Source organism: Pelmatolapia mariae, linkage group LG16_19 (genome assembly GCF_036321145.2).
Source record: "Pelmatolapia mariae isolate MD_Pm_ZW linkage group LG16_19, Pm_UMD_F_2, whole genome shotgun sequence".
Taxonomy (NCBI): Eukaryota; Metazoa; Chordata; class Actinopteri; order Cichliformes; family Cichlidae; genus Pelmatolapia; species Pelmatolapia mariae.
Genome location: NC_086241.1, coordinates 19,784,728 through 19,812,190, shown reverse-complemented (window position 1 = coordinate 19,812,190; position 27,463 = coordinate 19,784,728). Strand labels below are relative to the sequence as shown.

The 27,463-nt window shown below is 39.4% G+C and overlaps 1 protein-coding gene across 2 annotated transcripts; it reads right to left on the bottom strand.

Moving 5' to 3' along the window:
* Positions 1 to 542: 542 nt before the first annotated feature.
* LOC134646237 (uncharacterized) lies at positions 543 to 4,800 on the bottom strand. 2 transcript variants are annotated; one of them, XM_063500043.1, is made up of 6 exons: positions 4,726 to 4,800; positions 4,310 to 4,627; positions 4,137 to 4,224; positions 1,503 to 1,587; positions 1,220 to 1,355; positions 543 to 769 (listed from the first exon to the last, which is right to left on the bottom strand). In XM_063500043.1, the coding sequence occupies exons 1-5, from the start codon at positions 4,793 to 4,795 to the stop codon at positions 1,239 to 1,241; spliced, it is 678 nt and encodes a 225-aa protein (XP_063356113.1). In that variant the 5' UTR covers positions 4,796 to 4,800; the 3' UTR covers positions 543 to 769; positions 1,220 to 1,238. The 2 variants fall into 2 exon arrangements, with proteins under 2 accessions (XP_063356113.1, XP_063356112.1); XM_063500042.1 differs by lacking the exon at positions 543 to 769 and having other exon boundaries at positions 1,182 to 1,355.
* Between the last annotated feature and the right edge of the window lie 22,663 nt (positions 4,801 to 27,463).

Below are 27,463 nucleotides of genomic sequence, written 5' to 3'. Positions count from 1 at the left end.
ATGGTTGCTAGGCAACCTGAACAGCGCGACGAAGGCTAGACCGTCCCATTTCACAAGCCTCTCACTTCCGCACTTCCCGTACTTATAGTACGCACCGTACGTAGTACGCGTAGTGTGCGTACTTCAAGCGTGCAGACCCTGAATTGGGACACAGCAAATGTCGCAGAGAGAGAGCGTGTCACCCTGTAACCTTGGCAACCGTAACGCTGCCGCCTGCAATAACAGAACATAGCTGTCAAACAAAACCCAAACAGTCCTGACCCGCCACAACATGAAACAGGAAAGTACCGCCGTGTAATCCATTTATTTCAACAAAGTAACTGTATTCTAAATACCACCTTTTTAAACAGTAACTGTAACGGAATACAGTTACTCATATTTTGTATTTTAAATACGTAACGGCGGTACATGTATTCCGTTACTCCCCAACACTGAGTGTAATTCAAAGGTCCAAAAGCATGACACAAACAGTTGGTTAGAAACATGGGGAAAAAAATGCAGTTTTATTTATAATTTGTAGGTTAAACAATAGACAAGTCAGCAAGCAGACAGAATCCACAGTGCAGGCAAATCTAAATAAACCTGACAAAAGTATAATATGTTCAATCCAGTTTTCATGTTTTACATTATCATTCGGAAAAAGACAACAAACATCATTAACAGCATGTCTTTGAACTGTGGGAGGAAATCCAAGTACCCAGAGAGAACATGCAAACTCCACACAGAAAAGTCGCAGCCAGCTCATGGATTCAAACTCGGGACCTTCTTCCTGTGAGGCAGCAGTGTCAGATAAATAACCAAAAAGTCAAATGTTCAGATATTATTTACAGATACAGAAAGTGATAGTTGTAGCAGCACAAATGTTAGTCCAGATCTGTATGAAAATCACCAGCAAGTTACCTGGAGATCTTTACACAACAGACATAATCTGAATGAGTTTATTTTTATGCTTGTTTTTTGCTCATTAAAAAATTGCATATATCCACTTTCAGCTTTTATGAAAATAATAAAGTACAGAAAGTAAATACACCAAAACAAACAAAATTAAGACTAAAAAGAAAAGCAAATGTTTTTAGACAAAATTTTACACATATAGACAAAAAGATAGAAAACTGTCAACATGAGGTTTCAAAGATATGTATGACATTTTCTTTTCCAGTCCAAGAATTAAACAGAAAACAATGTGACCTTCCTCATTAGATCTCCTTCCAGTCTATACCTTGTATCCTTTTCATCTTTTATCTGGACTTTCTTCTTGTCAGCACACTAGAAGCCAGAAGACTCAGAAGAACTGAGTCTTTCAAAGTGCTGCCTGTCCTGTACACTGCAAAACTTTGAGGTTGTGGAGGGACCACCTATGGATTGAAAACATAAATTAATTATGTAACTTAATTTTTACTAGAAAAAAGTAAAATAGCAACTATAAGCGTAGGTACGAAAAGATAAGAGTTTACACATTTTGTGAGAAATAAAAATCTGAGTCATAACAAAGTTCCTCTAACCTTTCCTCCCAGCTGAACATGATACTGGACAAAACTCAAGGTCCTGATCTCATAAAGGTCCTGGTTCGGGGTCCTGGTGCAGCATCTAATGAAAAATAACACACACATTTTTGTTTCATATAAATATATGAGTTTATGAATGATCAAATAGTAAAAATTGAGTGGTTTCTGCATTATTAATCAGTCATTTTTGAAATTTGATTACTGTTGCACTGGAGGAATATATTTCTGTCAGTTTATTTCAAAAAGTGCCCACCAGGGGTCGTCTGTTAGAGCAGCGGTCCCCAACCTTTTTTGCCCCACGGACCGGTTTATGCCCGACAATATTTTCACGGACCGGCCTTTAAGGTGTCGCGGATAAATACAACAAAATAAAACTAGTACCGGTACCAGAAAAAAGAAGATTTATTCATAACACACGTGAAAAGACCCAGGAAAACCGAGTTAACGATAAAAACAATAACAAAATAACGCTGAAAACCGATAAAAACCCTGAAAACCATACATTTCACACCTGAGCCTCAACTCTCGCGGCCCGGTACCAAACGACTCACGGACCGGTACCGGTCCGAGGCCCGGGGGTTGGGGACCGCTGTGTTAGAGTACAGATGTTCCTTTAATGAAAATAAAAGCAAGTTATACTTCTGGTCTCGTTTCTAGGTTTGTGTGATTTTGTAGCAGCTAACATTTTAAAATGTAATTGCTGCTTCATGTTTAAGTGTTTGTTTTGTATTGATAAAACACATTACTCCTGTTTTATATTCGATCTACCTTTGAGACTCTCATACACACTTAAACTCCATAAAATGCTACTTCTGTCAGTTTTGCTACATGTAGAAAGTCATTCACATTCAGGCTGAGAACTAAAAATAATTTCCTTTGTGTTCTTGGTCCATTTTCAATCTGTGAAGTGAAAAAATTGCAAAGGTGTCATTTTTGGATATTGAAAATCAGATCTGTGTCTATCAGAATTATTATTATGTAAATAATGCAACTTATTTAACATTCAGATAGATACTGCTCAGGCTCGCCATCAAAACTACCTGGCCAATATTGTTTAGCTTCCCCCTTTGTGTCACTAAAACATCTATGACCAGGTTGTATATATTATATTAATATCTTAGGTTCTTCCTTGTCTGCTCAATATTTTCTTTATAGGTAGCTGTGACTCAGGAAGTAGAGTTGGTGTTCCTTTAATCACAAGGCTGGTTATCTGAACCTCAGCTCATCGGGTCCACATGTCAAATCACCTTTGAGAGAAAAACTGAACCCAAATTGCCATAGATGCATCAATCAGCAGTGAGTGTATCAGATTTAAAAAGAAAAAAAAACCCTATAAAATAAATATGTTTCAATGCAGTTTGTTGAGTAAGAACACATTTTTCAATAAACCTGAGGCCTTTGCCACTGAAGAATATGTGTGAAAACCCTCCAGAAACCATAATTTTTATATATTTTTTACATTATATCTGTTCTTCCTTTATTTAATACGCATCATGATCACCTCTAATTTCTGATTTTTTACTTCCTGTGTTCCAATGTGACCGCACCTATTTAAGCTCCAGCTACAATGCACTCTATACCTCCCTCCCTCTCTGTTGCAGCATTTTTCATGTTTTTTTAATCACAGTACATTTGTTTGCATTAATTGCACTTGTTCTTGCACCTCATTGCTCAATCCAGTCAGGAGGTTTAAAGCTAGATTTAGTCTTATAATGAACACAGGAAATGCAAAATGTCCATCCCTCCATCATTTGCAGAAAGTGAAAACGGTCACTATTTTTAGCTGTATTTTTAACAACATAGAGTTTTTAATTATATGTCAAATTATGCATGTCTTCAATGACACAACATTCACAGTTAATAACAATGGAAAACACTAGACTCTATTTTGTCTTCTGCTGTTTTGTTGGACTGGTTTCTGATGTACCACGTCTTGATTTACAGCAGTAAATATCAAGTTTTTGAGGACTACATTTCAATTTGTTGTTGGTTCTGAATGCAAGGACCCAAGGTTTTCCCAAGGATTGTTTTCTGAGACACCATATTCTGTAAGATACTCAGATTCAATGCTTTTTTATTTTAAAATGCGTTGTTCAAAAGCTGTTGGGTTTAAGTATGAGCCTCTGCAGACTTGGCTCAGAGTCTTTGAAAATAACCAGCTGGTTTAGTTTTCCAGTTGTAAGAAATAAATGTACAGGCTGTGGTAGGATTATCACAAAGAAAATGGTATCAGAGTGAACTTTGACTCTAATCACCTTTAACCACTTATTTACTACTGACATTTCCTCTTTTCACCCTCTACTGCATAGAAAAATAGGCGAGGCAAAAACCACAGAGGGCTGATTCACCTCTTTAAATTTAGAATGAGTTTGTGGTGTTTACAGAAATGGTGAGAACACAACATTCACAACAGACAGCATTTAGATGTTTCAAAACCTGGACATGTAAATTAGATCAAAATAGTCATTTGTAATTTGAAACAAAGTGACTCTTTAAATGCAGGCAGAGACCAAATAAAATGCAGTTTTAGCTTTATGATCGAATCAGTCTTACAAGTGCTGCCAAATCTGTAGCAGGATCGAAAACAGACACATTCATGCATTCCCTGTGAAGTTAAAAGCTTTTACTGACCTGTAGAAGAAAACAGCCAGTGTGATGCCACACAGAAGGAATCCAATTGCAGATGGAAGTATGAATGTAAAATACTTTGAAATCGATTCTGTATAAAATCAGCAGTGAATTAATTTAAATTGCTTATTTGATCTTTGCTAGAAGTGATTATTCCTGTTTGTTGTTCTACCTACCTTCTGGGTTCTCAGACACAGTTAAATTCCATGTAATGGTCTGTAGGCCATCTACATCAGTTATGCTACATGTATAAAGTCCTTCATCCTCGGGTTGAGCACTAAAAATAATCAGATTTGTAGGTAACTCGGGATTTATTTTGAGTCTATTAGATGAGAAATTTGAAAAGGTGCGATTCAGCTGAATAGAATATTGAAAAACAGATCTGCCGTTTGTCCAGGACATTTGTGCTGCATTTTTCTCAGATATGTTACAAGTCAGCATCACTGGATCTCCTCTGAATGCCAACATAACTCTGTTGTTTTCTTCAGGCTTCACTAAAGTTCAATGGAAACAATTAGTCAATATAAAATAACATCTGTATGTAATCTGGAACAAAAAAAAAATCGATTTCAAACACAAATGTGCTCTTTACCTGCAAAGACATGCAGCATCACTAACAGCTGAATGAAGAGCAGCGCTGTTTGGTCCAGTTGTAATATCATGGCTGACAGTGAGAGAGTGAAACAGGCCTCAACTTCACCCCCAACTTTATGTTTCTGAGGAGGAGCTGCTGATAAAAAAAGGAAGTGGTTAGTTGCTGTTTTGCTAAGATCAGAGCTGATGTTGTCTTGCATGATTTGCAGAATGAAAGGTAACCTCAGAATAATGAATTATTTTTATGACAAATTTGGACAATTCAAGAGCAGTCCGTCCTTCAGGAAGAAGACATTCTAGAATGTGTTCCTCATGTTTCTCTTTAACTGCAAAGAAAGAGCACGAACAGGAAACTTTTTGAAAGTGGAAATAATCAATACAGAAGTATGCACTGGGATGGATCACAGGTTTACTAATCACAATCAAATCACTTTTACCAGATGTGGGCTGGTATTTTTATTGAAGATTTAATTTTTTTTATTAGCAAATTGCAGTCAGTCAGTAAGCACAGTTGTCTAAAAGTTTATAATTAGTACTGCAGTCATAGTTAAAAACGTAAACTGTATCACAAAGTGTTACCATACAACAAAGGAAAGCTATTTTGATTCATTTGATTGAGCTGTGTGTGTAGAAGTATTTTTGTTTTATAGACATATTACTGATATAAATCTGACACTTATTTGTACACCATACTGCATGTTCGTGTCCTTAAACATACCCTTCACTCTCAGTGTTACCATGTTAGTGCTGTATTAGAGTATAACACTAAAACAGGTAAATAATATACGAACATAGTTAGGGTTGGACCCTAATTCCTCCCTTAGTTATGCAGCAATATTTGAAGGCTGCTGGGGGGTTCTCATGATGTATTGAGTATTTCTTCTTCAGTCACCTTAATAGTGCCAATAGTGTTAATAGACCTCTCTGCACTGAATCATACTTGTTATTAATCTCTGGCTCTCCTCCACAGCATGTCTTTTATCCTGTCTTCCTTCTGTCAGGACAGGCGGGACAGACTCAGGCGCAGACTGAGAGATACAGTTAAACAGTTCTTTATTAGTTCTTTATTAATCCACATATACACATATACCACAATCCACATGGCGTGGCTGTAGCTCAGGTGGCAGAGCAGGTCAGCTACTAACTAGAAGTTTGGTGGTTCGATCTCAGGCTATCATGATATCATGGCTGACAGTGAGAGAGTGAAACAGGCCTCAACTTCACCCCCAACTTTATGTTTCTGAGGAGGAGCTGCTGATTAAAAAAAGGAAGTGTTTAGTTGCTGTTTTGCTAAGATCAGAGCTGATGTTGTCTTGCATGATTTGCAGAATGAAAGGTAACTTCAGAATAATGAATTAGTTTTAAGACAAATTTGGACAATTCAAGAGCAGTCCGTCCTTCAGGAAGAAGACATTCTAGAATGTGTTCCTCATGTTTCTCTTTAACTGCAAAGAAAGAGCACGAACAGGAAACTTTTTGAAAGTGGAAATAATCAATACAGAAGTATGCACTGGGATGGATCACAGGTTTACTAATCACAATCAAATCACTTTTAACAGATGTGGCCCGTGTAGAAGTATTTTTTTTTGTAGACATATTACTGATATAAATTTGACACTTATTTGTAGAACCATACTGCATATGTGTGTCCTTAAACATACCTTTCACTCTCAGTGTTACCATGTTAGTGCTATATTAGAGGTCTGGGGACCCAGGGTTCTTCAATAGTTTATGGACATGTGTATATTTGGTGTTGCTGTCCCTCGTTTTCCTTTGTGGGTATGTGTGTGTGTGCGTGTGTGTGGGTATGTGTGTGTGTGCGTGTGTGTGGGTATGTGTGTGTGTGTGTGCGTGTGGGTACGTGTGAGTGTGCGTGTGCAGAGTACCAGTTTACAGGCATCATCGGGCCCCGTGGGTGTGTTCAGCCGGGTGGCTGGTTACACCTGAGAAAGATGATCACACACACCTGCAGCTGATCAAGTGGGGGAGCTACTTAGGAGTGTGGTTGAGCTCTCTCTCCGACGCTGGATGATTGTGTGAGACTCCCTGTCAGTTTCCCAGGTAGAAGTCAGTGAGTGTGAGTTTGCTGTAGTGTAGTGCTGTAGTGTGCACTAACAGCTGCCTCTGTGTTTTCCCTTCAGGAGTGTGGAGACGAGAGGGCAGCAATTTAACTGGAAGGCTCTGATGAGCCTCGGAAACGGACTGACACTAGGAAGTCAACGGACACTAGGAAGCGGAGTTATGGAGCACTGACACTGGAAGAAAACACAGCACGGGAGTCAGGGGTGCAAGGGGATTTATTGTTGTGTGGATTATTTACTACACTGTAAATAAACGCACTGCTTTCATCGCAAGAGTCCAGCGTTTGGGTACTCCTTCCCCACATCCCCAGTGTATACCGTGACAGATTTTCCTTCCCACTGTCACCAAAGTGCTTGCTCATAAGGGGTCATATGATTGTTGGGTTTTTCTGTTGTATTGTTGTAGGGTCTACCTTACAATATAAATTGCCTTGACGCGACTGTTGTTGCCATTTGGGGCAGTATAAATAAAATTTAATTGAATTAAACAAAAAAATAAACATACTCAATATCTATGCTGAGAAGGACTGGGTAATGTGTTAGGGATGAAAGTCGGCCACATGATAGAAATCATAATGATCAACCTATACACACACACACACACACACACACACACACACACACACACACACACACACACACACACACACATGCTGACATGCATGGCTGACAATTTCAGTGCCTAATTAGACAACGGTTGTCTCCGGGGGGGTCAGGAGAGTGTGGGGTCAGTTGATCTTATAAGTTCCTTCAAGAACTGCCTGCCTACCCTTGCCACATGAGGCCAGGTATTGTCGTGCAACAGGAGGAACTGAGGACCCACTACACCAAGGTAACTGTATAATGATTCCCAGAATTTAATCCAAATACCTAATGGCAGTCATGGTGCTGTTGCCTAGCCTGTAGAGGTCTGTGCATTCCTCTGTGGATATGCCTCCTCAGACCATCTCCTCCTTGCTCTTCAGACATTCATGCAGTGTTATGTGTTGATTTGACATGCCAGAGGAGGTGGACTACCTGTGCAACTTCTGCGTCTCTTTATTAACACGTTACTTATCAGCTCATGCTACCAGTTGTGACACTGACCCTCACCAATTTCAAAACTAGTGAAAAAAACAGAAAAGATGAGGAGGGAAAAAATCTCATTGTTGCCCCTCTAGTGCGCCTATTGTTTATTTCATTAACGTTAAAGCAGCTGGAACTGATTAACAACCTCCTCTAGTACTTACCAGATCAGTATCTGAGAAGTTTAACTGGTTTAATGTGTTTATTTATGCTTTCAGTGTATATATACTAGATGCTGAGTAGATTTTAATACAGTTATAACATGTAGTGGTGAGTGATCAGCTGTCTGGGGTCTTCACAATAAAAAATAAAAGCCGTCCATGTCTCTCAGTAACTGGAAGATTCATCAGCTCAGAAGTGACTTAGATTGAATTCAGTCTCTCCATATACTGACTCCCCTGCTTGTTATATTTACAATCAGTGCTGCCACCTGGTGGTTCAGAGAGAGCAGTCTACAAAGACAAAGTAAAAAAAAAAATTCAGTGAAGGAAGAGAAATGTGACAGTGTTAAAAATGACAAAGATCTTCTGACCTCTTCTCCTGACCGAGGAAGAATCTGATCCTGGACTGCATCCTGATTCAGTGTCCTCATCATGTTTTTTCTGCAAAGAAAAGAAGTGACTGATAATGAAATCTTAGTACTCTCCAGGTGATTCAGATACCTGAATATAAGCCAGGGTTAGTGATTTTGTGCACTACAGAGGACATAATAGGCTGGGTATCAGGAGGGTAAAGCCTGGAATATAACAGAATTTTAGGTGTTTTGGCTACAGTGTGAAAACTGGGTACCAAATAATGTTCTGAGTTTTTCCATTTTCCTTTAATTATATGAGTTAAACTATGTTATGTGTATGCTGTATTTCATGAAAATAATATGTCTCTGCTTTCTGAAACTATTGTGTAAAAATATTAATTATTGAAGGACTGAATATTAAACAGAGACACACAAGAGACCCCATATAAGCTTTGATACCAAGACTCCAGGCCTGTTCTTTGTTATTTTACAATTTGTTGAACAAATGTATGGCCCCAAGGTGAATGACAGCTTTGACCTTTACCACCCATTTCTTTACAAGTGACATTTCCTCTTTTCACCCACTGCTGTATAGAAAAATAAACCAAGCAAAAAACAAACAAAAAAACAGAGAGCTGATTCACCACTTTAAATTCAGAATAGGTTTACAGTGCTCAGTTTAAAAAAATCTTGCAATTTGTATATAATAATCGATCATTTTGTGAAATAAAAAAAAATTAGCAATAAAAAGAAGTTCTGGCCTTAGAAGTGAAATGAGGAGTTTTGCAGATGAATACTTGGTCTGGTGTGAGCATTCAGCCTCTGACCAATAATGTGATGATTTTGTTATTTAGCTGAAATAAACTGAGTCAGTTCATTTTGAGTTTATGAATCTACTTTACCTGAACTACAGCATACATTTTATTTAATGTTATCTTGTAAGTGGTTTCTTTTTCATGCTGTAAAGAGATAATGGAAATATAACCATTTAAATCTTCAAGTCCATAAACATGATGATAACAGCCACACAAACACATTTTCAGGTCCCTCTTCTCTTCTTATTTGATGAAGCCTTCAGATATTTGTAAACCTGGACAGGTAAATAAAACTAAACTGCTTGGTCAACATAAAAAATAATCATTTGTAATTTGAGGTAAAGTGACACTTTAAATGCAGGCATACACAATAAAAACTATCTTCAAGAGTATTAAGCAAACCAGTCTTGCAAGTACTTGCAGCAGTTCTGCAGCAGTATAGAAAAGAGAAACAGTCATGCATTCATCATGAAGTTATAAAGCTTTTACTCACCTGTAGAGGAAGACAGCTAGTGTGATACCACACAGAAGGAATCCAATTGAAGTCGGGAATATGTATAGAAAATGACATACAGTGGCTTGTAAAAGTATTCGGCCCCCTTGAACTTTCCCACATTTTGTCACATTACAGCCACAAACATGAATCAACTTTATTGGAATTCCACGTGAAAGACCAATACAAAGTGGTGTACACTTGAGAAGTGGAACGAAAATCATACATGATTCCAAACATTTTTTGCAAATAAATAACTGCAAAGTGGGGGCAGAATACTTTTGCAAGCCGCTGTAGATTCTGTATAAAATCAACAGAGAATTAATTTAAATGGCTTGTTTGACCTTTACTAGAAGTGTCTGCCTTTTTTCTCTACCTACCTTCTTGGTTCACAGACACAGTTAAATTCCATGTAATGCTGTATATGCCACTTCTGTCTGTTTTGCTACATGTAAAAAGTCCTTATTTTTATAATTAGCTTTGTAGGGAGCTTGTGATTGATTTTCAGTCTATGCAGTAGCGGTTTTAGATACGGGCGACACGGGCAGTTGCCCGGGGCGGCATCGTGGTGGGGGGCGGCATCACGGGCATCGGCAAAAAAAAAAAAAAAAAAAAATTGCTCGTACTCATGCTGCCCCGACATCATGCCAGCGCATATTGGGAATGGCATAGGCACCGATCGGTTTTCTATCGCCCATTTGCTGGGAGTAAGGGCGCCCTCCGTTTGCAAGGTGCGCCTGCTGCTTGCGGCATAGGGAGGAGAGGGCGGGGGGATTCCCTGTCTGGCTGGAGCAGCGTCTAATAACCAACTCGCAAAATAAAACAAAAAAACAAACCAACAACACGAAAACACCAGACATTATGATACAGACTTATAATTTGCACCGATGTTTTTTCGAAATTCTATACGCGAAAAGAGAGCGCGAGAGCCCTCGCTGCGCCTGCTCGCTGCTGAAGTCAAAGTAAACTTTATTGTCATCTCCGCTACATACAGTCCAGCATATAGAGAGACGAGACGACGAGGCTCCAGTTACAGCAGTGCAAGTAAACAAACAATAAATATAAGAAGAGTAAGAAAATGAATATACACTTTAGGACTCGGGGTAAAGGGACCAATAACAATTTAAAATTTACAGTTTGATGATTTAAAGTCTCACACACAACCCGTCGAAAGGGGAGGGGGCCGGCTGCTTCCAAATAGAGCACATTTCATTATAATGTTGTAAATCCAAGCCCATTATGGATTCATGATTTGAATCCTGGGTTGTGTGAAATCTCAGAAATGCACCTTAGACAAAGTGAATCTGTGAACTAAGGTGTAGGTCTATTAGGTTATGTTGTGGTGATCCTCGGGTTGAGGGATGGGTGTTCATACTGGAGTGCAAAATTAAAACCAATGGAAGATGGACAGGAAAAGTTCAAAGCCATCAGGTGCTCAGTTTAGAAAAAATAGAAAAGAAGAGGAGGAGAAACGAGCAAAAGATACAGGTAAGCACACTGTAAAATGTAATATTGTGTTTAATTAAAAATATTAAATAGGCTGAACTCAATTTTTATCAATTTGTTATTAGAACTCAATTTAAATAAGTTACCAGTACTTTTTATGCAAAAACGCTGATAAACTCAATTTATTTGAGTTGTCTTAACTTAGAAAAACTAAGTAAGCTGGAAGTTTTGCTTCTCAGTGCGGAAGGATGAAAGATGTTTTTTGAAAATGCCACGTGACTACCGTCCTCCTCCCTTGCGGATCAGTCCGTATGTTGAGCAAACCTGGAGAAACGTCAGCTCAAGATATTATTGTTGTCATTGCTGTGGATCTTTACTGACTTGGTGAGTAAATGTTTACTCTTATTCAAACTGATTTGTGGCTTCTCTTAGTTTAGCACCAGGTTTCTAATCTTGCTAGCTAGTTAGTGTTAGCCTAGCGTTGCTGCTGCCGCTGGGCTCATGTTACTTAAAAAATTAACACCACAGCCTTAAAAACCTTACATAAAACTATGTCGGTGAAATTTTCGGTTGATTGTTTGAAATAAATAAGTGAGATAAGAGCCCAGACAAAATTCTTTGGGAGGTGCAGCCGTTAGGGGCGGGGAAGGTGTGGGGGGTGGATAACAGAGCTCTCCGAAAACGTGGAAGCACTTTTGCAAATATGTGATATTTTGATAAATTAAGTAGACATTTGAGCATTACACAGCTACATTCTCGCCTGAAAATGTCTTAAAAGGTTATTTTGTGACCCAGAAAGGGTAGTCTGGGGAAAAGGAGGATCACATTTGTCGCCACGGTTGTCGGAGCCTGTGCGTACTTGTAAGCGCGGCAATGGTGGAGGAGCGCCGCTGAAAAACTTATTACTTTTTCTGGGTCACAAAATAAACTTTTAAGATATTTTCAGGCGAGAATGTAGCTGTGTGAATTTCAAATATCTGCTGGATTTATCAAGACATCGCATATTTGCAAAAATGCGCCAACGTTTTCGGAGACGTCCATTTTTTTCATGCTTTGTGGCAGCTTTTGAACATCGGTGGCATCTATTAATGTCAAATCTAGCCTTTATTTAACAACATAAGCAAACTCTATGTTACAATGATTGCACAGCCATTAAGGATCAAATCAGTTTCTGAAAAATGTTCTGTTTTTTCTCCCTCTGCTTGCTTCTTACTGTCTTTGAGGCTCGGGACCAGCACTCCTGTTGTTGGACAGAAAGACATCAACTCAGTGCTAAGTATTTTGGTTTTCCAATATATTAGCAACTGTCAGTGACATTTATATTAATCAGGCTGAACTTTAATCATACTTTAGATCAGCCTGTTTTACTTATTGTTTTATTTGTGCTTTGGTTTGGGGAAGTTGTTTCTTTACTGATCTTTTCCTGTCTTCTGTTATTAGACTTGAGATATGACTGCACTGTGCTGTTGCTGTGACTCCAGTTAATTCTACAAGACATGCTGTGTAAGTATACAAACAGCAACAGTTTAGTCTGCATTTCTTGAAAGATCACATCCCCCAAACTTAGTTTAGAGGGTCTACACTGTATATAGTGAAGTCTGCAAGTTTTCTTAACAGCAAAATTTGTTTTGTGCCCAAAATCATTTTGCACATCATTAGAATGAAAGTTATTGGCCATGTTTGCATAGCCCCTTTTAAAATGATGCTTTCATGACATTATTGTATGTTGGGTGGTGGTCACGGCTATCCAGACTGACAATTGGGACATTGAATGTCACCTCTCCGGCGGGGAGGGAGCCTGAGATGGTCTTAATTGGAGTCTGTTTTATACAAAATGCAGAAAAAAATGTTTTAAGAAAGCAATTAAGTTCATGTTCCAAAAAAATATGATTGTTTGCTTGCAGGACACCAGGAGAGATGAGTCCTCCGTCACAGATGGTGTGGTCAGTGAAGATGGTCGCCTGCAGGTTCAAGCTCATTGCATCTCCAACCCACATCCACTGCCACTGTACTTAAGGGAAGTTAAAGACTTTCTTCTGCACCTACATTTGGATCACCTCGATCCATGACAGTCATTCAGGCAGTAATGCCTGGACTGGAAACAAGCCATCCTTAAAATAATACAACATTCCAGCTCATGTGTTGGAATGAAAAACAAATGTGTTGTTTAAAGTAGAGACTGCACTTGTGACAGAACAATAAATATTTTATTTTGATTATATAAGTAATGTAAGTACAAAACAAACTTGTGGTAGGCCTAAACTTATTTTCAGAATAATTACATCTGAGACTTTGTTTCATTGTAAGATTATAACAGTGATGGCAGTATAATTGTTTGTTGTTCAGCAGAACAGTGTCCAGTATGTTGGCTGTTATACTTTGTTATGTTTGAAAATAAAAGTTGGGCTCATTTTAACATCATTACAAAAAGTGTTGTTAATTATTTTTAATCATATTCAGGTTACCACAAATTGTTTTTTCATTTAGTTGAACTTGAAATGTTTGTCAGTAGGTAAACAATTAGTATTGTACAGTCAGAAATATCAAGTTATTCTTAATACTGCAGACTTGCAATGTATAAGTTGTCCTAACAGTCATCTTAAGTAAGCTTTACTTAGTTTTTTTGAGGCAACGAGTTTCCATAATTTTTTTGAGTTCTGGGAACTAACAAGGCTGTACAGTGTACTCAAAATGAGTAAGTTGCCCTAACTTGGTCATCTTATGTAAACTTGATCCAATTTTTTGAGTTCTGGGAACAAATGAGCATGTACAGAGTACTCAAAATAAATAAGTTGTCCTAATTTAGTCATTTTTAGTTAAGCTTTACTCAATTTTTTTGAGGCAACGAGTTTCCATAATTTTTTTGAGTTCTGGGAACTAATTAGATTTTACAGTGCAGATGTGTCATTGGATAATGGGAGGGCATCCTGAAACAATCAGAATCAGAATACTTTATTAATCCCTAAGGAAATTGTGTTTATTGTTTATTTGTTTATTTATAAGGAACCCCATTAGCTTCCACAACAGTGGTTGCTAGTCTTCCTGGGGCCCAAACCATCAAATACCATCAAATAAAATGTTACACAATGAAGTGGATGCAAAATATCCACATAATTTGGCTCTTACATCCACAGTAAGGTTTTACAATTCTGAAAATATAAGCATGTAAATATATATATATATATATATATATATATATATATAAAAACACCCATTTCGCCCCCTTGCGGGCGGTTTATCCTTCAAGCTCGGGTCCTCTACCAGAGGCCTGGGAGCTTGAGGGTCCTGCGCAGTATCTTAGCTGTTCCCAGGACTGCGCTCTTCTGGACAGAGATCTCCGATGTTGTTCCCGGGATCTGCTGGAGCCACTCGCTTAGCTTGGGAGTCACCGCACCTAGTGCTCCGATTACCACGGGGACCACCGTTACCTTCACCCTCCACATCCTCTCGAGCTCTTCTCTGAGCCCTTGGTATTTCTCCAGCTTCTCGTGTTCCTTCTTTCTGATGTTGCTGTCATTCGGAACCGCTACATCGATCACTACGGCCGTCTTCTCCTGTTTGTCTACCACCACTATGTCCGGTTGGTTAGCCACCACCATTTTGTCCGTCTGTATCTGGAAGTCCCACAGGATCTTAGCTCGGTCATTCTCCATCACCCTTGGGGGCATCTCCCATTTTGACCTCGGGACTTCCAGGCTATACTCGGCACAGATGTTCCTGTACACTATGCCGGCCACTTGGTTATGGCGTTCCATGTATGCCTTGCCTGCTAGCATCTTGCACCCTGCTGTTATGTGCTGGATTGTTTCTGGGGCATCTTTACACAGCCTGCACCTGGGGTCTTGCCTGGTGTGATAGACCCCAGCCTCTATGGATCTTGTACTCAGAGCTTGTTCTTGTGCTGCCATGATTAGTGCCTCTGTGCTGTCTTTCAGTCCAGCTTTGTCCAGCCACTGGTAGGATTTCTGGATATCAGCCACCTCCTCTGTCTGCCGGTGGTACATACCGTGCAGGTATATATATATATATATATATGTATATGTGTATATACATATATATATATATATATATATATATATATATATATATATATATATATATATACACACACATATATGTATATGTATATATATATATTAGGGGTGCAACGATACTCGTATCGATATTGAACTGTTCGATACAGTGCTTTCGGTTCGGTACGCATGTGTATCGAACAATACAAAATTTTTAATTTATTTTATCAACTTTTCTTCTGACGATGCTGTCTGTGTTGAGAGCTCAGTGGATCTGCGTTCGACTACTCCGCCTAGGCTGCACTGTCGAGCGCAGATCCACTGAGCGCAGCGCAAGCTAGCAAGACAGAAGCTAAGCTGTTGCAACATGGGAAATTGAACCTCCCCCACCCTCATTCAGATCTGGCGTTTGGAACTATTTTGGTCTTCATGTGAAGTATGACCCTGATGGTAAGCGCGTCATGGACAAAAGTAAAACAGTATGTCGGATGTGCCACGCAATGCTCAATTACATGAGTGGGAACTACTGCGAGCGCAGTTTGCTCGTTAACATGTTGATGCTGTCCAGCCCCACGCACGGGGCGATCCGCGGTAGCTCGTTAACGGAGATTTGCCGTGTTGTGGCGTTAACGTCATTTCAGATTAACGCTGACAGCACTAGTGGGAACACAATGAATATGACTGCACATTTACGCTGACATCATCCTAGTGTAAAGACAAGTGGAAGCAGACAAAAACAACAAGCACGCATGCTACAAACTTTACCCGAGTCATTTAGACAGCCGTTAGCACATGATTCTCCTTATGGGGACCTGATATGTTAAATATGCTGCTGAGAATATACCCCAGAAGAAGCGTATAGTATAACTTTTATTTTGGAAAGAGCCATTTCTCTGTAATAAACTCTCTTTTCCAAAGATGAGGGATTTCTTGATCAGATAGATTTATTTTTTTATTACTTTGTTGTTTCAGCAACATTAAATTTAAAAACTGTACTTTTGAGTTAAAATATATATTTATAATTTTAATAAATGACAAATTAAAAAAGCATGAACATTTTTTTGTATCGAAAAAATATCGAACCGTGACACCAAAGTATCGAACAGAACCGAACCGTGAATTTTGTGTATCGTTGCACCCCTAATATATGTATGTACACACACATATATATATATATATATATATATATATATATATATATATATATATATATACATATATATATATATAAAAACACTCAAACAAAATACACAATTTCCATTAAAAGTGACATTACCCTCTTACAATATTTACAAATAAATTAAAAACTGCCTAAATAGGCTTTTAGGTGATTTTTAAAATTATGAATAGAAGCCAATTCTCTAATTGCATAAGGCAACTTATTCCACTGAAAAGATGCTCTAAATATAAAAGAGTTTTTCAAAAAGTTGGGGTAGACCACAGTTCATTTCACAGCCCTCCGAGAAATAACCATTACAATAAACCTTTTGCCTTCTTACAGATAAATAACTTTCCATCCAGCACAAAGCAGCTGGTGAAAATCCATAACATTTTAGTTTATCTATCAAAAGATCATGATTTATCAAATCAAATGCAGCACTAAAATCCAAAAAAATACTACCCCGGCCAAATTCCCATTATCTAGATATTTATACCAGTTATCTGTCATGTGAATGAGAGCTGAACTGGTGGAATAACCAGGTTTGTGAGCATGTTGAAACTGAGTGGGTTACAGTTGCTCCAAGAAGAAATGGTAAAAATAGCAACAGTAACAGACTAAACTCCAAACAATACCTTATGTTACAGATTTTAATATTAATTAGTCAGTGTCAATTGTTGATTTGTCCTGTTCTCATTGTATGACGAATTATGATGGCTGTTTGGTAGCCGTTTGCACTATGCATACTCTCTCTCTCTCTTCATATGTGTGTGTGTGTACAACAGTTTTATGTTAATGTACAATCCTTAATATGTTTTGTGTGTGTGTGTGTGGGGGGGCAGGGCGCCAAACAGGCTAGGACCGCCACTGCTCACGGCCTATAGAGATTGAAAATGTGACGTCATTCAGGGGTAAAACCGCAAAGGATTCTGGGAACTTGTGGCAAGAGGTACTAGCGCACGCAGGCTTTCAATTGAACTCAGTTACACAGTGATAAAAAGAAACCCAAAAAATGGCAAGAAGCTGTTGTATTATTAACTGCAATAGCTGGTCGCATGACAGCCACAGGAAGTGAATTGTCATGACACAATATTGCGTTTCGCTTCTGTTATTACCACGGTACATTGACAAAAACATACTTTTATTCACAGGATAAAACAGTTGTTTTGTATCACTAATTGTCCAGTGCGATTACAACAGACAATATTATTGTCACTGCTACATTTCTGTAATGCTACCAGAAATTATTTCCACTACTAATTAATTACCGTTGAGCTCAAAGGTTATATTAATAAATGGTTAACGAATGTGTATTTATGACGACGATATGTGAGACTGGTAAACTTACCTTTGTTTGTACGATGGTCTTTCGTTCTACACAGTGCATTTCAAGGTCCTGTACCCATCCATCGGTAAACTGTACCTGGGCTTGTTGCAGTGACCTGAAGTTACTAAAAACTTCATGAGTGTATGCACTCACTCCAAGAACCGTATAATTATAAATCTGAGCATGGTGAAAGTTGGGCAGCACGCTAACGTCTTTTGTCCACTCTGTGTGCTCGTAAGGGTCTGACCCTTTCACTCCTTTGATTTTTTCCTCGTACCTTTTCTTTGCCTTTTCAGCGAGTCTGTCTTTGTACGGACCGGCATTGTTCTCCTTAGTTTTGTACATTCCTTTTTTGGTGAGGAAAGAAAGAGCAAGACGGTACTGGAACCGGAGAATAAACGTTTTGCAGTGGTGCAAATGCTTGCATTTAATGCTGTACTTTGAATGTTTTTCCACCACCTCCCGGCATGCAATGCGCGAAAGTCACGTGGTCTGTCAATCTCTATTGTTGATTCAGTGGTCTAGCTTCAGTCATTGCGCAAATGTACTGTTTATAAGGCTGGGAGAACCTGCAGTCAGCTGAGACTGAAGAAGCCACTTTACTTACCTGGAGGATTGAGCATGCATCAAGACTATCCTGTCTTTTTTTTTTTTTTTCTTTCTTTTTTGCTGACTCTCTACTGACCTACGATCGTGAAACTCTCTTAAATATTCGACTTGCTACAGAGAAACTGGTAAGGACTAGCGCTGATGGACAGGACTTTTTTCCACCTCCGCTACTATCTGGAGTACCAGGTCACCTGGATTACACCCCTACCTACCCCATCTCATAAGAAGAAGCGCTTTAAACGTCGGGGAAAACGCAGTGGGCTGTTAGTGAAATTGAAATCATATTTAGCTCTTTCATCTGGCAGAGACAGAACAGTTTCCCAATGCACTCTGGCGGAAATCCGACCTTTGCACCGGCATTTCGTCTCCCGTCGCTTCCTGGAACCTATTGCCACCTGGCTGGTACCTGTTGTCGGCTCGGCTGAGGAGATCCTGCGTCTTCGCAGCAGTGGAGTAAAGCCACAGAATCCAGTGAAACAGGTTCCTTGGATGGCTGCCACCGCTTCGATGGACCCTACCAGGATTGCTCTGATTAACGCTAGGCCGTTAGCAAATAAAACGTTCATATTGAAGGATTTCTTCACTTCTCATAATCTGGATTTCCTCTGTGTGACAGAAACCTGGCTAAGTGACGGTGAGTTAAGCGCTTTCTCAGAACTATTACCGCCAGACTGTTTGTATTTTAACTCACCGAGGACTACGGGCCGAGGTGGAGGAGTGGCAACAGTTTACAAAAATACTTTTCAATGTCGCCAACTGTCACCTGTCACTTTCTCCAGTTTCGAACTGAATATGTTTGAGCTTGGTAGCAGTCATCCTGTTCTTTGTGTGGTGATTTACCATCCACCTAAATATAACAGGAGCTTTATTAATGACTTCTCTGAGTTCTTGGCTGAAATAATGCCAAAGTATTAGTACAAGGTTTTAATCTTGGGTGATATGAATATTCATGTGTGTTGTCCTACTAAACCACTGGCAAAGGACTTTTTAAACCTACTTGATGCTTTTAATGTTTTGCAGTCTGTCACTGGTCCCACACATAAACATGGACACACTCTGGATCTGATTTTGTCTTATGGTTTACCTGTTTTTAACCTTCACATTTATGATGCTGTCTTTTCTGATCATATGCCTGTAATGTTTGAAACTTCTCTTCCCTGTAATATCACTACGTGTGGTCCTCCTACTGCCTCTCGCATGTTTAAACCATCAAGTACCGCTCAGTTTTCTACCGCCTTTAATAAGGCCCTTAATGTTGATTCAGAGCTCTCAGCTTGTGCTGACACTGAGGAGCTGACTGCAAATTTTTTCTCTACTTGTCAAAACATTCTGGACACTGTTGCTCCCCTGAAGGTCAGGCGGCCTAAATCAAAGTCTGAGCCATGGCTGAACGACATCACTCGGGCAGCTCGAAGAGAGTGCAGAAAAGCAGAACGTAAATGGAAAAAAGACAAGCTACAAGATTCTTACGATATTTTAAGAGATAGCTGGCATAGATATCAGAAAACTGTTAAGAACCAGAAATCCGCCTATTTTGTAGGTGTTATTAACAACTGCCATAAGCCCCGTGTCTTATTTAGTATTTTAAACTCTGTTATTAACCCTCCCCAATCCAACTGTACAGAAGCTTCTGCTGAAACTGGTGAGCCTTTTTTAAATTTCTTTGTTGACAAGATTTTAACTATTAGAGCACATATTTGACCCCCTTCTTATGACCCTTTTGTTATTTTTACACCTTTGGCAGTTTTTAGCCACTTTGAACCCGTGTCTCTGTCTTATCTGGGTAAAATTGTCACCCAAATCAAGTCTGGCTCTCCCAGTGATGTCCTTCCCCCTCTATTTTTAAAAGAAGTTTGGGGCACTATTGGACCTTATATTCAAAGGCTTATAAACAGCCTTTGAATATAATATAACACTTTGGCAAGTGTAGAACCAAAGATTAACTAAACTGGGAAACACTAACACAAACAGACCTGAAATGGAGAAGCAGGGAAATAACGCAGACGAACCAGCAACTAACAGAGGCAGACACAAGGCTTAAATACACATCGGGATAACGAGGGAATGAGACACAGAAGAAGGGCACAGCTGGGAGTAATCAGACATGACGGGACAGGGGAAATGTAAACTGAACACACTGACATCAGACACGGACCTTCAGAGTAAAACACACGCAAAGACACAGGCTGTGTCCCAATTCAGGGTATGCACGCTTGAAGTACGCGCGCTACGCGTACTACGTACGGTGCGTACTATAAGTACGGGAAGTGCGGAAGTGAGAGGCTTGTGAAATGGGACGGTCTAGCCTTCGTCGTGCTGTTCAGGTTGCCTAGCAACCATGATACTATTTTTTTTTTTTTTTTCCTTTTAAACCTGTCCCGTTTGGTTCTTTTGCCATCAGAATTATTGTCTAAAGGCGAAGAAAGATGCCCAACGGATTTACTTTACCAAATGGACCATCCCAGCCTTGCCGTAATGGTCCATTTGATTTACCTTTTATTGTTTATTTTATTTTATTTTTTTTACTTGCTAGATACGGGACAGGGGAAAAGAAAAGGGAGAAAGAAAGAGGGGGGAAAAAACAAAACAAAACAAAACAAACAAAAAAAAAACAGCGGAGAAGAGGGACGGGGATAAAGGGCAAAAAACAAAAACCAACAAAATAAGCAGACAAAAAATACATATATCGATCACCTGGATCACCTGTTGAGAAAGAAAAAAGAAAACAAGCAGAAGAAAACGAGAGTAATAGAATAAACAACATCACAATGATATATGGGAATATAACACTAAATACTTAATATTAAACATTATTGTGCAGCACGTAAGATCGACAGCGCACAGTGTGCTTTGAGGTAGGAGCCAAAAAGGGTGTAGTTTGTGTGTGTGATCACCTGTGTGTACACCTGTGAGCATGAGCGCGCTTGTATTTAAAAGGTTCCTTAATGTAATGATCTGCTAGAGGGTGTGAGGGGCCACAGTCCCATCCTCCAGGGCATGAAGCAGGTATGGAGGAGATCAAAACTCCAGACATCCAGAGGCCCCCAGAACACAAGAGACCAAGGAAGACCAACAGAGGGGCAGCCGCGCCACTGTCCCAGAAAGAGCTGAGGAGAGTCCCAGATGAGGGATCACTCAGCAGCCGCGGAGCAGAAGCCAGGGGGGGTTGCAGTGACGTGCCCGTGAGCTCCGCCGGCAGCCAGCTGTGCCTGAGTGACCGAGCCCCAGGCCGAGAGGCCGAGGGCACCCCACCCCCGAAGTGGCCCGAGCGAGCCCCAGGTTCCAGGCCCGGATAAGCAGCCACCAAGGAGTGAGCCGGTGTGTACCCGGACGCCCACCCCCGGACACAAAGAACCACCAACGCATCGATGTCTGAGGGCGTCTGCCACCGGCAGGGGAAGTGGTGGGGGGAGATAGGCCTCCAAACCTTGGAGGGCCTGAGATGTCCCCAGAGAGGTGGCGTCTGATACCCAACCTGACATATAGACACAGACATACAGGCACACTCAAATACAAACATCCATTCCCACCCTCATGCTCTCATAGGCAATTACTCCACACTCAACCAACGTGGAGACAGACATAAAGAGACGCTGTACACACAATCACACTCCCCAAGCGACTATCCTGTCTTATGTCTGAATCACCTGGAGAGTTCTAAGATTTCAGAATTTGATGAAACTAAATCAGGATGCAGTCCAGGATCAGATTCCTCCTCAGTCAGGAGAAGAGGTCAGAAGATTGTTGCCACCTTTAACACTGTCACATGTCTCTGCCTTTGTACACTCTACACTGATTTTTATTTTTACTTTGTCTTCAAAGATATCTCTCCCTCAGCCACAGGGTGGCAGCACTGATTGTAAAAACAACAGGGAGAGGAGTCAGTATATGGAGAGACTGAATTTAATCTATGATCACTTCTGAACTGAAAAAACTTCCAGTTACTGACTCAACTGATTCAAACTCAGGACCTCTTGTGAGCAAGAAGGTCCTGAGTTTGAATCCTCCATCTGTGTGGCGTTTGCATAATCTCTCCAGGTACTTTGATTTCCTTCTACAGTTCAAAGACTTGCTGTTAGTGACGTTAGGTTAACTGATGATTCTAAATTGCACATAGGTGTAAATATGACTGTGAATGGTTGTCTGTCTCCAGGCTCCACTCCTCCCACAAGTGTGGTTTGGATAAGTGGAGGAGAATAGATGGATGGATCTTTAAAACCACTCAGCATTCAGCTCATTCTAATAAAATACTGATGCTGTGACCAGGGCTGGACTGGGACAAAAAATCGGCCCGGGCATTTTGACTAGAGACCGGCCCACCAGGATAGAGATTGAAAATGTGACGTCATTCAGGGGTAAAACCGCAAAGGATTCTGGGAACTTGTGGCAAGAGGTACTAGCGCACGCAGGCTTTCAATTGAACTCAGTTACACAGTGATAAAAAGAAACCCAAAAAATGGCAAGAAGCTGTTGTATTATTAACTGCAATAGCCGGTCGCATGACAGCCACGGGAAGCCGACGGGTAAAGAGATCGTTTTTTTTTATCGGATTACGTCGTTGAAGAGAAATTTTTAAGCCATGTTTCCGAAGTAAGAGCCGACGGATGGTGTGGATATACCAAATATAACGTCCCAGAACACTCCAGCTCACATTTTAGTCTGCTCCAAGCATTCCCACAAAGGTCAGTGTTTTGTAGTAGTTAATACGTCATTTTTCTTAACATAATTGGTGATATAGGTTACAAGCAAGTCTGGCGCTGAACAGAAATTGTCGCGCTATGCTCCTTTATTTATTGTGCATAAATAGTGAATTGTCATGACACAATATTGCATTTCGCTTCTGTTATTACCATGGTACATTGAAAACATATACTTTTATTCACAGGATAAAACAGTTGTTTTGTATCACTAATTGTCCAGTGCGATTACAACATACAATATTATTGTCACTGCTACATTTCTGTAATGCTACCAGAAATTATTTCCACTACTAATTAATTACCGTTGAGCTCAAAGGTTATATTAATAAACGGTTAACGAATGTGTATTTATGACGACGTTTTGTGAGACTGGTCAACTTACCTTTGTTTGTACGATGGTCTTTCGTTCTACATGGTGCATTTCAAGATCCTGTACCCATCCGTCGGTAAACTGTACCTGGGCTTATTGCAGTGACCTGAAGTTACTAAAAACTTCATGAGTGTATGCACTCACTCCAAGAACCGTATAATTATAAATCTGAGCGTGGTGAAAGTTGGGCAGCACGCTAACGTCTTTTGTCCACTCTGTGTGCTCGTAAGGGTCTGACCCTTTCACTCCTTTGATTTTTTTCCTTGTATCTTTTCTTTGCCTTTTCGTCGAGTCTGTCTTCGGCATTATTCTCCTTCGTTTTGTACATTCCTTTTTTGTGCGGCAAAGAAAAACCAAGAAGGTATTGGAACCGGAGAATGAACATTTTGCGGTGCTGCAAATGCTTGCATCTTTACTCTGGATTCTTTCTGGTTTTGGTCCTGTTTCAAGATCATTATTCTTCAACCTACAAATTATAAATAAAACTGCATTTTTCCACCTTCCTAGCCAACTGTTTGTGTCGTGGTTTTTGCACCTGTGATTTGAACTACTTTTGGTTGTTAACATGGCTGCTGAGTTTTTAGTCAACAAAAAAGGTGAAAGACATGGTTTTAGAAATTGTGTCCAACATAAATACATATTTATGATACTGAATGTGAAATTCAATGGCTACTCTGAAGACATTTTATTCAAGCTGCTATTTTTACAGCTAGCTCCTCACTGACCAAAACATTTTGTACTACATTGTACTTGTACTACTACTGTTGATGCACTGTTGAGCCAACCATTCCTTTAACATTAACTATTATTGACTTCATGAACTTCTTCACAAATAGAATTTTAGCCATTAGAGAATTTTTTTAGACCCCATTCCTACATAACAAAAAAGTAACTAATCACTTGCTTTTATTTCAGCAGCTCTTCCTCAGATACATGTAAAGCTGACGGTGAAGTTCAGGTCTGTTTCTATCTCTGTCTCACAGTCATGATGTTCCAGTGGAAACAAGCAGCACTGCTTCTCATTCAGCTGTTAGTGACGTGGCATCTCTTTGCAGGTAAAGAGCACATTTGTGCTTGAGAGTCATTTTTTAAATCATAGATTAAATACAGATATAATCATATATTGACCCATTGTTTCCTTTAAGTTTTAGAGAGGCCTGAAGAAGACAACAGAATTATGTTGACATCCAGACTTGCAACATATCAAAAAAAAATGCAACACAAATCACCTGGACCAATTGCAAATCTGTTTTTCAATATTCTCCTGTGCTGAATCATACCTTTCTTATCTCACAGACTGAAAATAAATCATGAGTTCCCTACAAAGGTAATTATCTTTAGTGCTCAACCTGAAGACGAAGGACTTTATACATGTAGCACAGCTGACAGAAGTGGCTTATACAACATTACATGGAATTTAACTTTGTCTAAGAACCCCCAAAGGTAGGTCAAATCACTTCTAATTAAAGTTCAATAAGTAATTAAACTGAACTCACTGCAGATTTCATGCAGAATGCATTTCATCAATGTATTTGACATACACACTCACACCTGCAACAGGATTCTTTCTATGTGGCATCAGACTAGCTTCTTCTGCAAGTGAGTAAAAGTTTTTATCTTCATCATGAATATGATTTTCAGTCATTCTGTGCAGTTGTTGTAAGTACTTGTAAGACTAATTGGATTAGAAATCTCAAACACCATTTCTGCAGGCAGCTGCATTTTATGTCCACACTAGCCCGGATAGATTTGAAAACGGCATTTTCATCTGAAAACGCTCCGTGTCCACACTAGTGTTTTCACAGAGTTGCGCGTCCACATTGAAACAGCCGAAAACGCTTACGTTCTAGTACTGCACATGCATGAAACGTAAGAAGATTCGACCTGCCTCATTTCTGTCTGCATCTTATTTACTTTCCGGCTCTTTGAAACGTTGCGGCAAAATTTTGAGGAAAAGCACCAAGTTTTTTAAATGGACTAACACTGAGGTGGAATTGTTGCTGCGAGTAACACAAAAGTACAGAGTTGCAAAGTTGCAAAAGCGAGTGAGAATTAAAGAATTTGAAGAAAAGCTATCTGGAGCATGTACAGACTGACATTAATGTTTAATGGGGCTTTCAAAATTGAGAGCAAACAAAACAACTGCTGTATAATGCCCTCCGCTATCTTAGTTTAATTAGTCACATGACAGCATCATATGACTAACATGCGTCATTGTTTTAGAAAGTCTGCGTTTTTGCTGTCCACGCTGCGACGCGATAGCACCATTTTCAAATGTATGTGTTTTCGAGAGTGTTTTGAAAACGCTGCACTTTCTTTGAGGGAAAACAACGTCTCAGTGTGGACGGGAGGCCAAAAGGGAGAGAAAACAATGCGCTTAGTGTGGACGTAGCCTAAGTGTCACTTGATTAATGATTATTTTCAAGTTGATCATGCGGTTTAGTTTTATTTACATGTTCGGGCTTTGAAACATCTAAATGCTGTGCATTGTAAATGTTGCGTGTTCACTATTTCTGCGAACACCACAAATTTATTCTAAATTTAAAGGGGTGTGTGGGTCGTTGACCCAGTGTTTTAAGTTTTGTACTTTTATTTTTGTTCTCATCATGGTTTATGACTGCGAGTGTTTTGGTTTCTGTTTTGTATTCCACCCTTTCAAGGCCAGTTTTCATGTATGAATTTTCAGTTGGTTTTGTGTGCAAAATATGTTAATATTTAAAAAATCAAGATATAATTCAATTCAATACCTATCGTGTTAAAAAATACAGCTAGAAATAGTGATCATTTGCACTGTCTGCAAATTCTGACAGTGATGGACGTTTTGCATTTCCCATGGTCACTATAAGATTTAGAGTTTGTTAAGATTTACTAACCAACTCTCATGTATGTGTTGTAAATTTTGTGTGTTCACTATTTCTTCAAACACCACAAATTCATTCTAAATTTAAAGAGGTGAATCAGCCCTCTGTGGTTTTTTCCTTGGCCTATTTTTCTATGCAGTAGAGGATGAAAAGAGGAAATGTCAGTAGTGAAGATGTGTTTAAATGTGGTTAGTCAAAGTTGAGTCTGGGGCCATAATTCCAACCACAAATATGTTCCCTTTTTTAACTAGAAAAGTATCCCAGCTGGTTATTTTCCCAGAGCTCAGTCTGCAGAGGCTAGGGTTGCCAACCGTCCCTTAAAAAACGGAATCGTCCCGTATTTAGAAACAAAAGTACACGTCCCGTATTGAGCTAATAAGGGACGCATTTTGTCCCGTAATACAGTGAGAATCAAAAGTAGTCTATAAATGTTAATGGAATTAACGCTTTGTTTGAAAACATAATTCCCAGCCCCTCTGCTGCTTTGTGACCAATGAGCTGACAGCACACTTATGACAATTCGAGTATGACAATTCAGATTACCGCTTATCTCATTGGTCGAGGAAAGGTCGCTTGTGCCAAAAAGTGATTGTCTGCCAAAAACTGATTTCCGGTATTTGCCAAAAACTGATTGCTCGTATTTAAATTGCTATAAGTAACTTGTTGGGCTATAATATGTGAAACACATGTCAAATGTATCCCTCATGGATGACATAAAGTCATCTTGAGCCACAAACAACATTCGTGTAACAAGGTAGAAGCCGCAATCAGTTTATGGCATTGACTTTTATATAACCTTTATTTATGCAGTTAAAAAAAAATCTCATTAACATTAAAAATATCTTTTGTAAGATTAAGTTGGCCAAGAGGACAGCAGAAATGGCAGCAAATATTACAATAGTTCTGTAAAAATATTTTAAGTGGGGATAAAGGACCGGATTGGTTATAATGTAAGTACAATAACATAGGGGTGTAAAGATACTTGAAAAACAGGTATTTTTTTAATTCTATATATGACCCCTGTTCACCGAAGTCTATTTACCAACATATGTAAATATATTACACATAAAAAATACACAGAGACATTGGAAATCAGTTTTTGGCAAGCAATCACTTTTTGGCACAACACCGGAAGACAACAGATGACCACAACAAGAAGCATGGCCAACAGGGAAACAAACGCCGACACTGCGGTGCAAGTCTCGGACGACAGTACACCTAAAGCTGTGCGATTTTCAAACTGCACGATTGACTCGCAGGGGTTATAAGTTGGTAGGTCACGA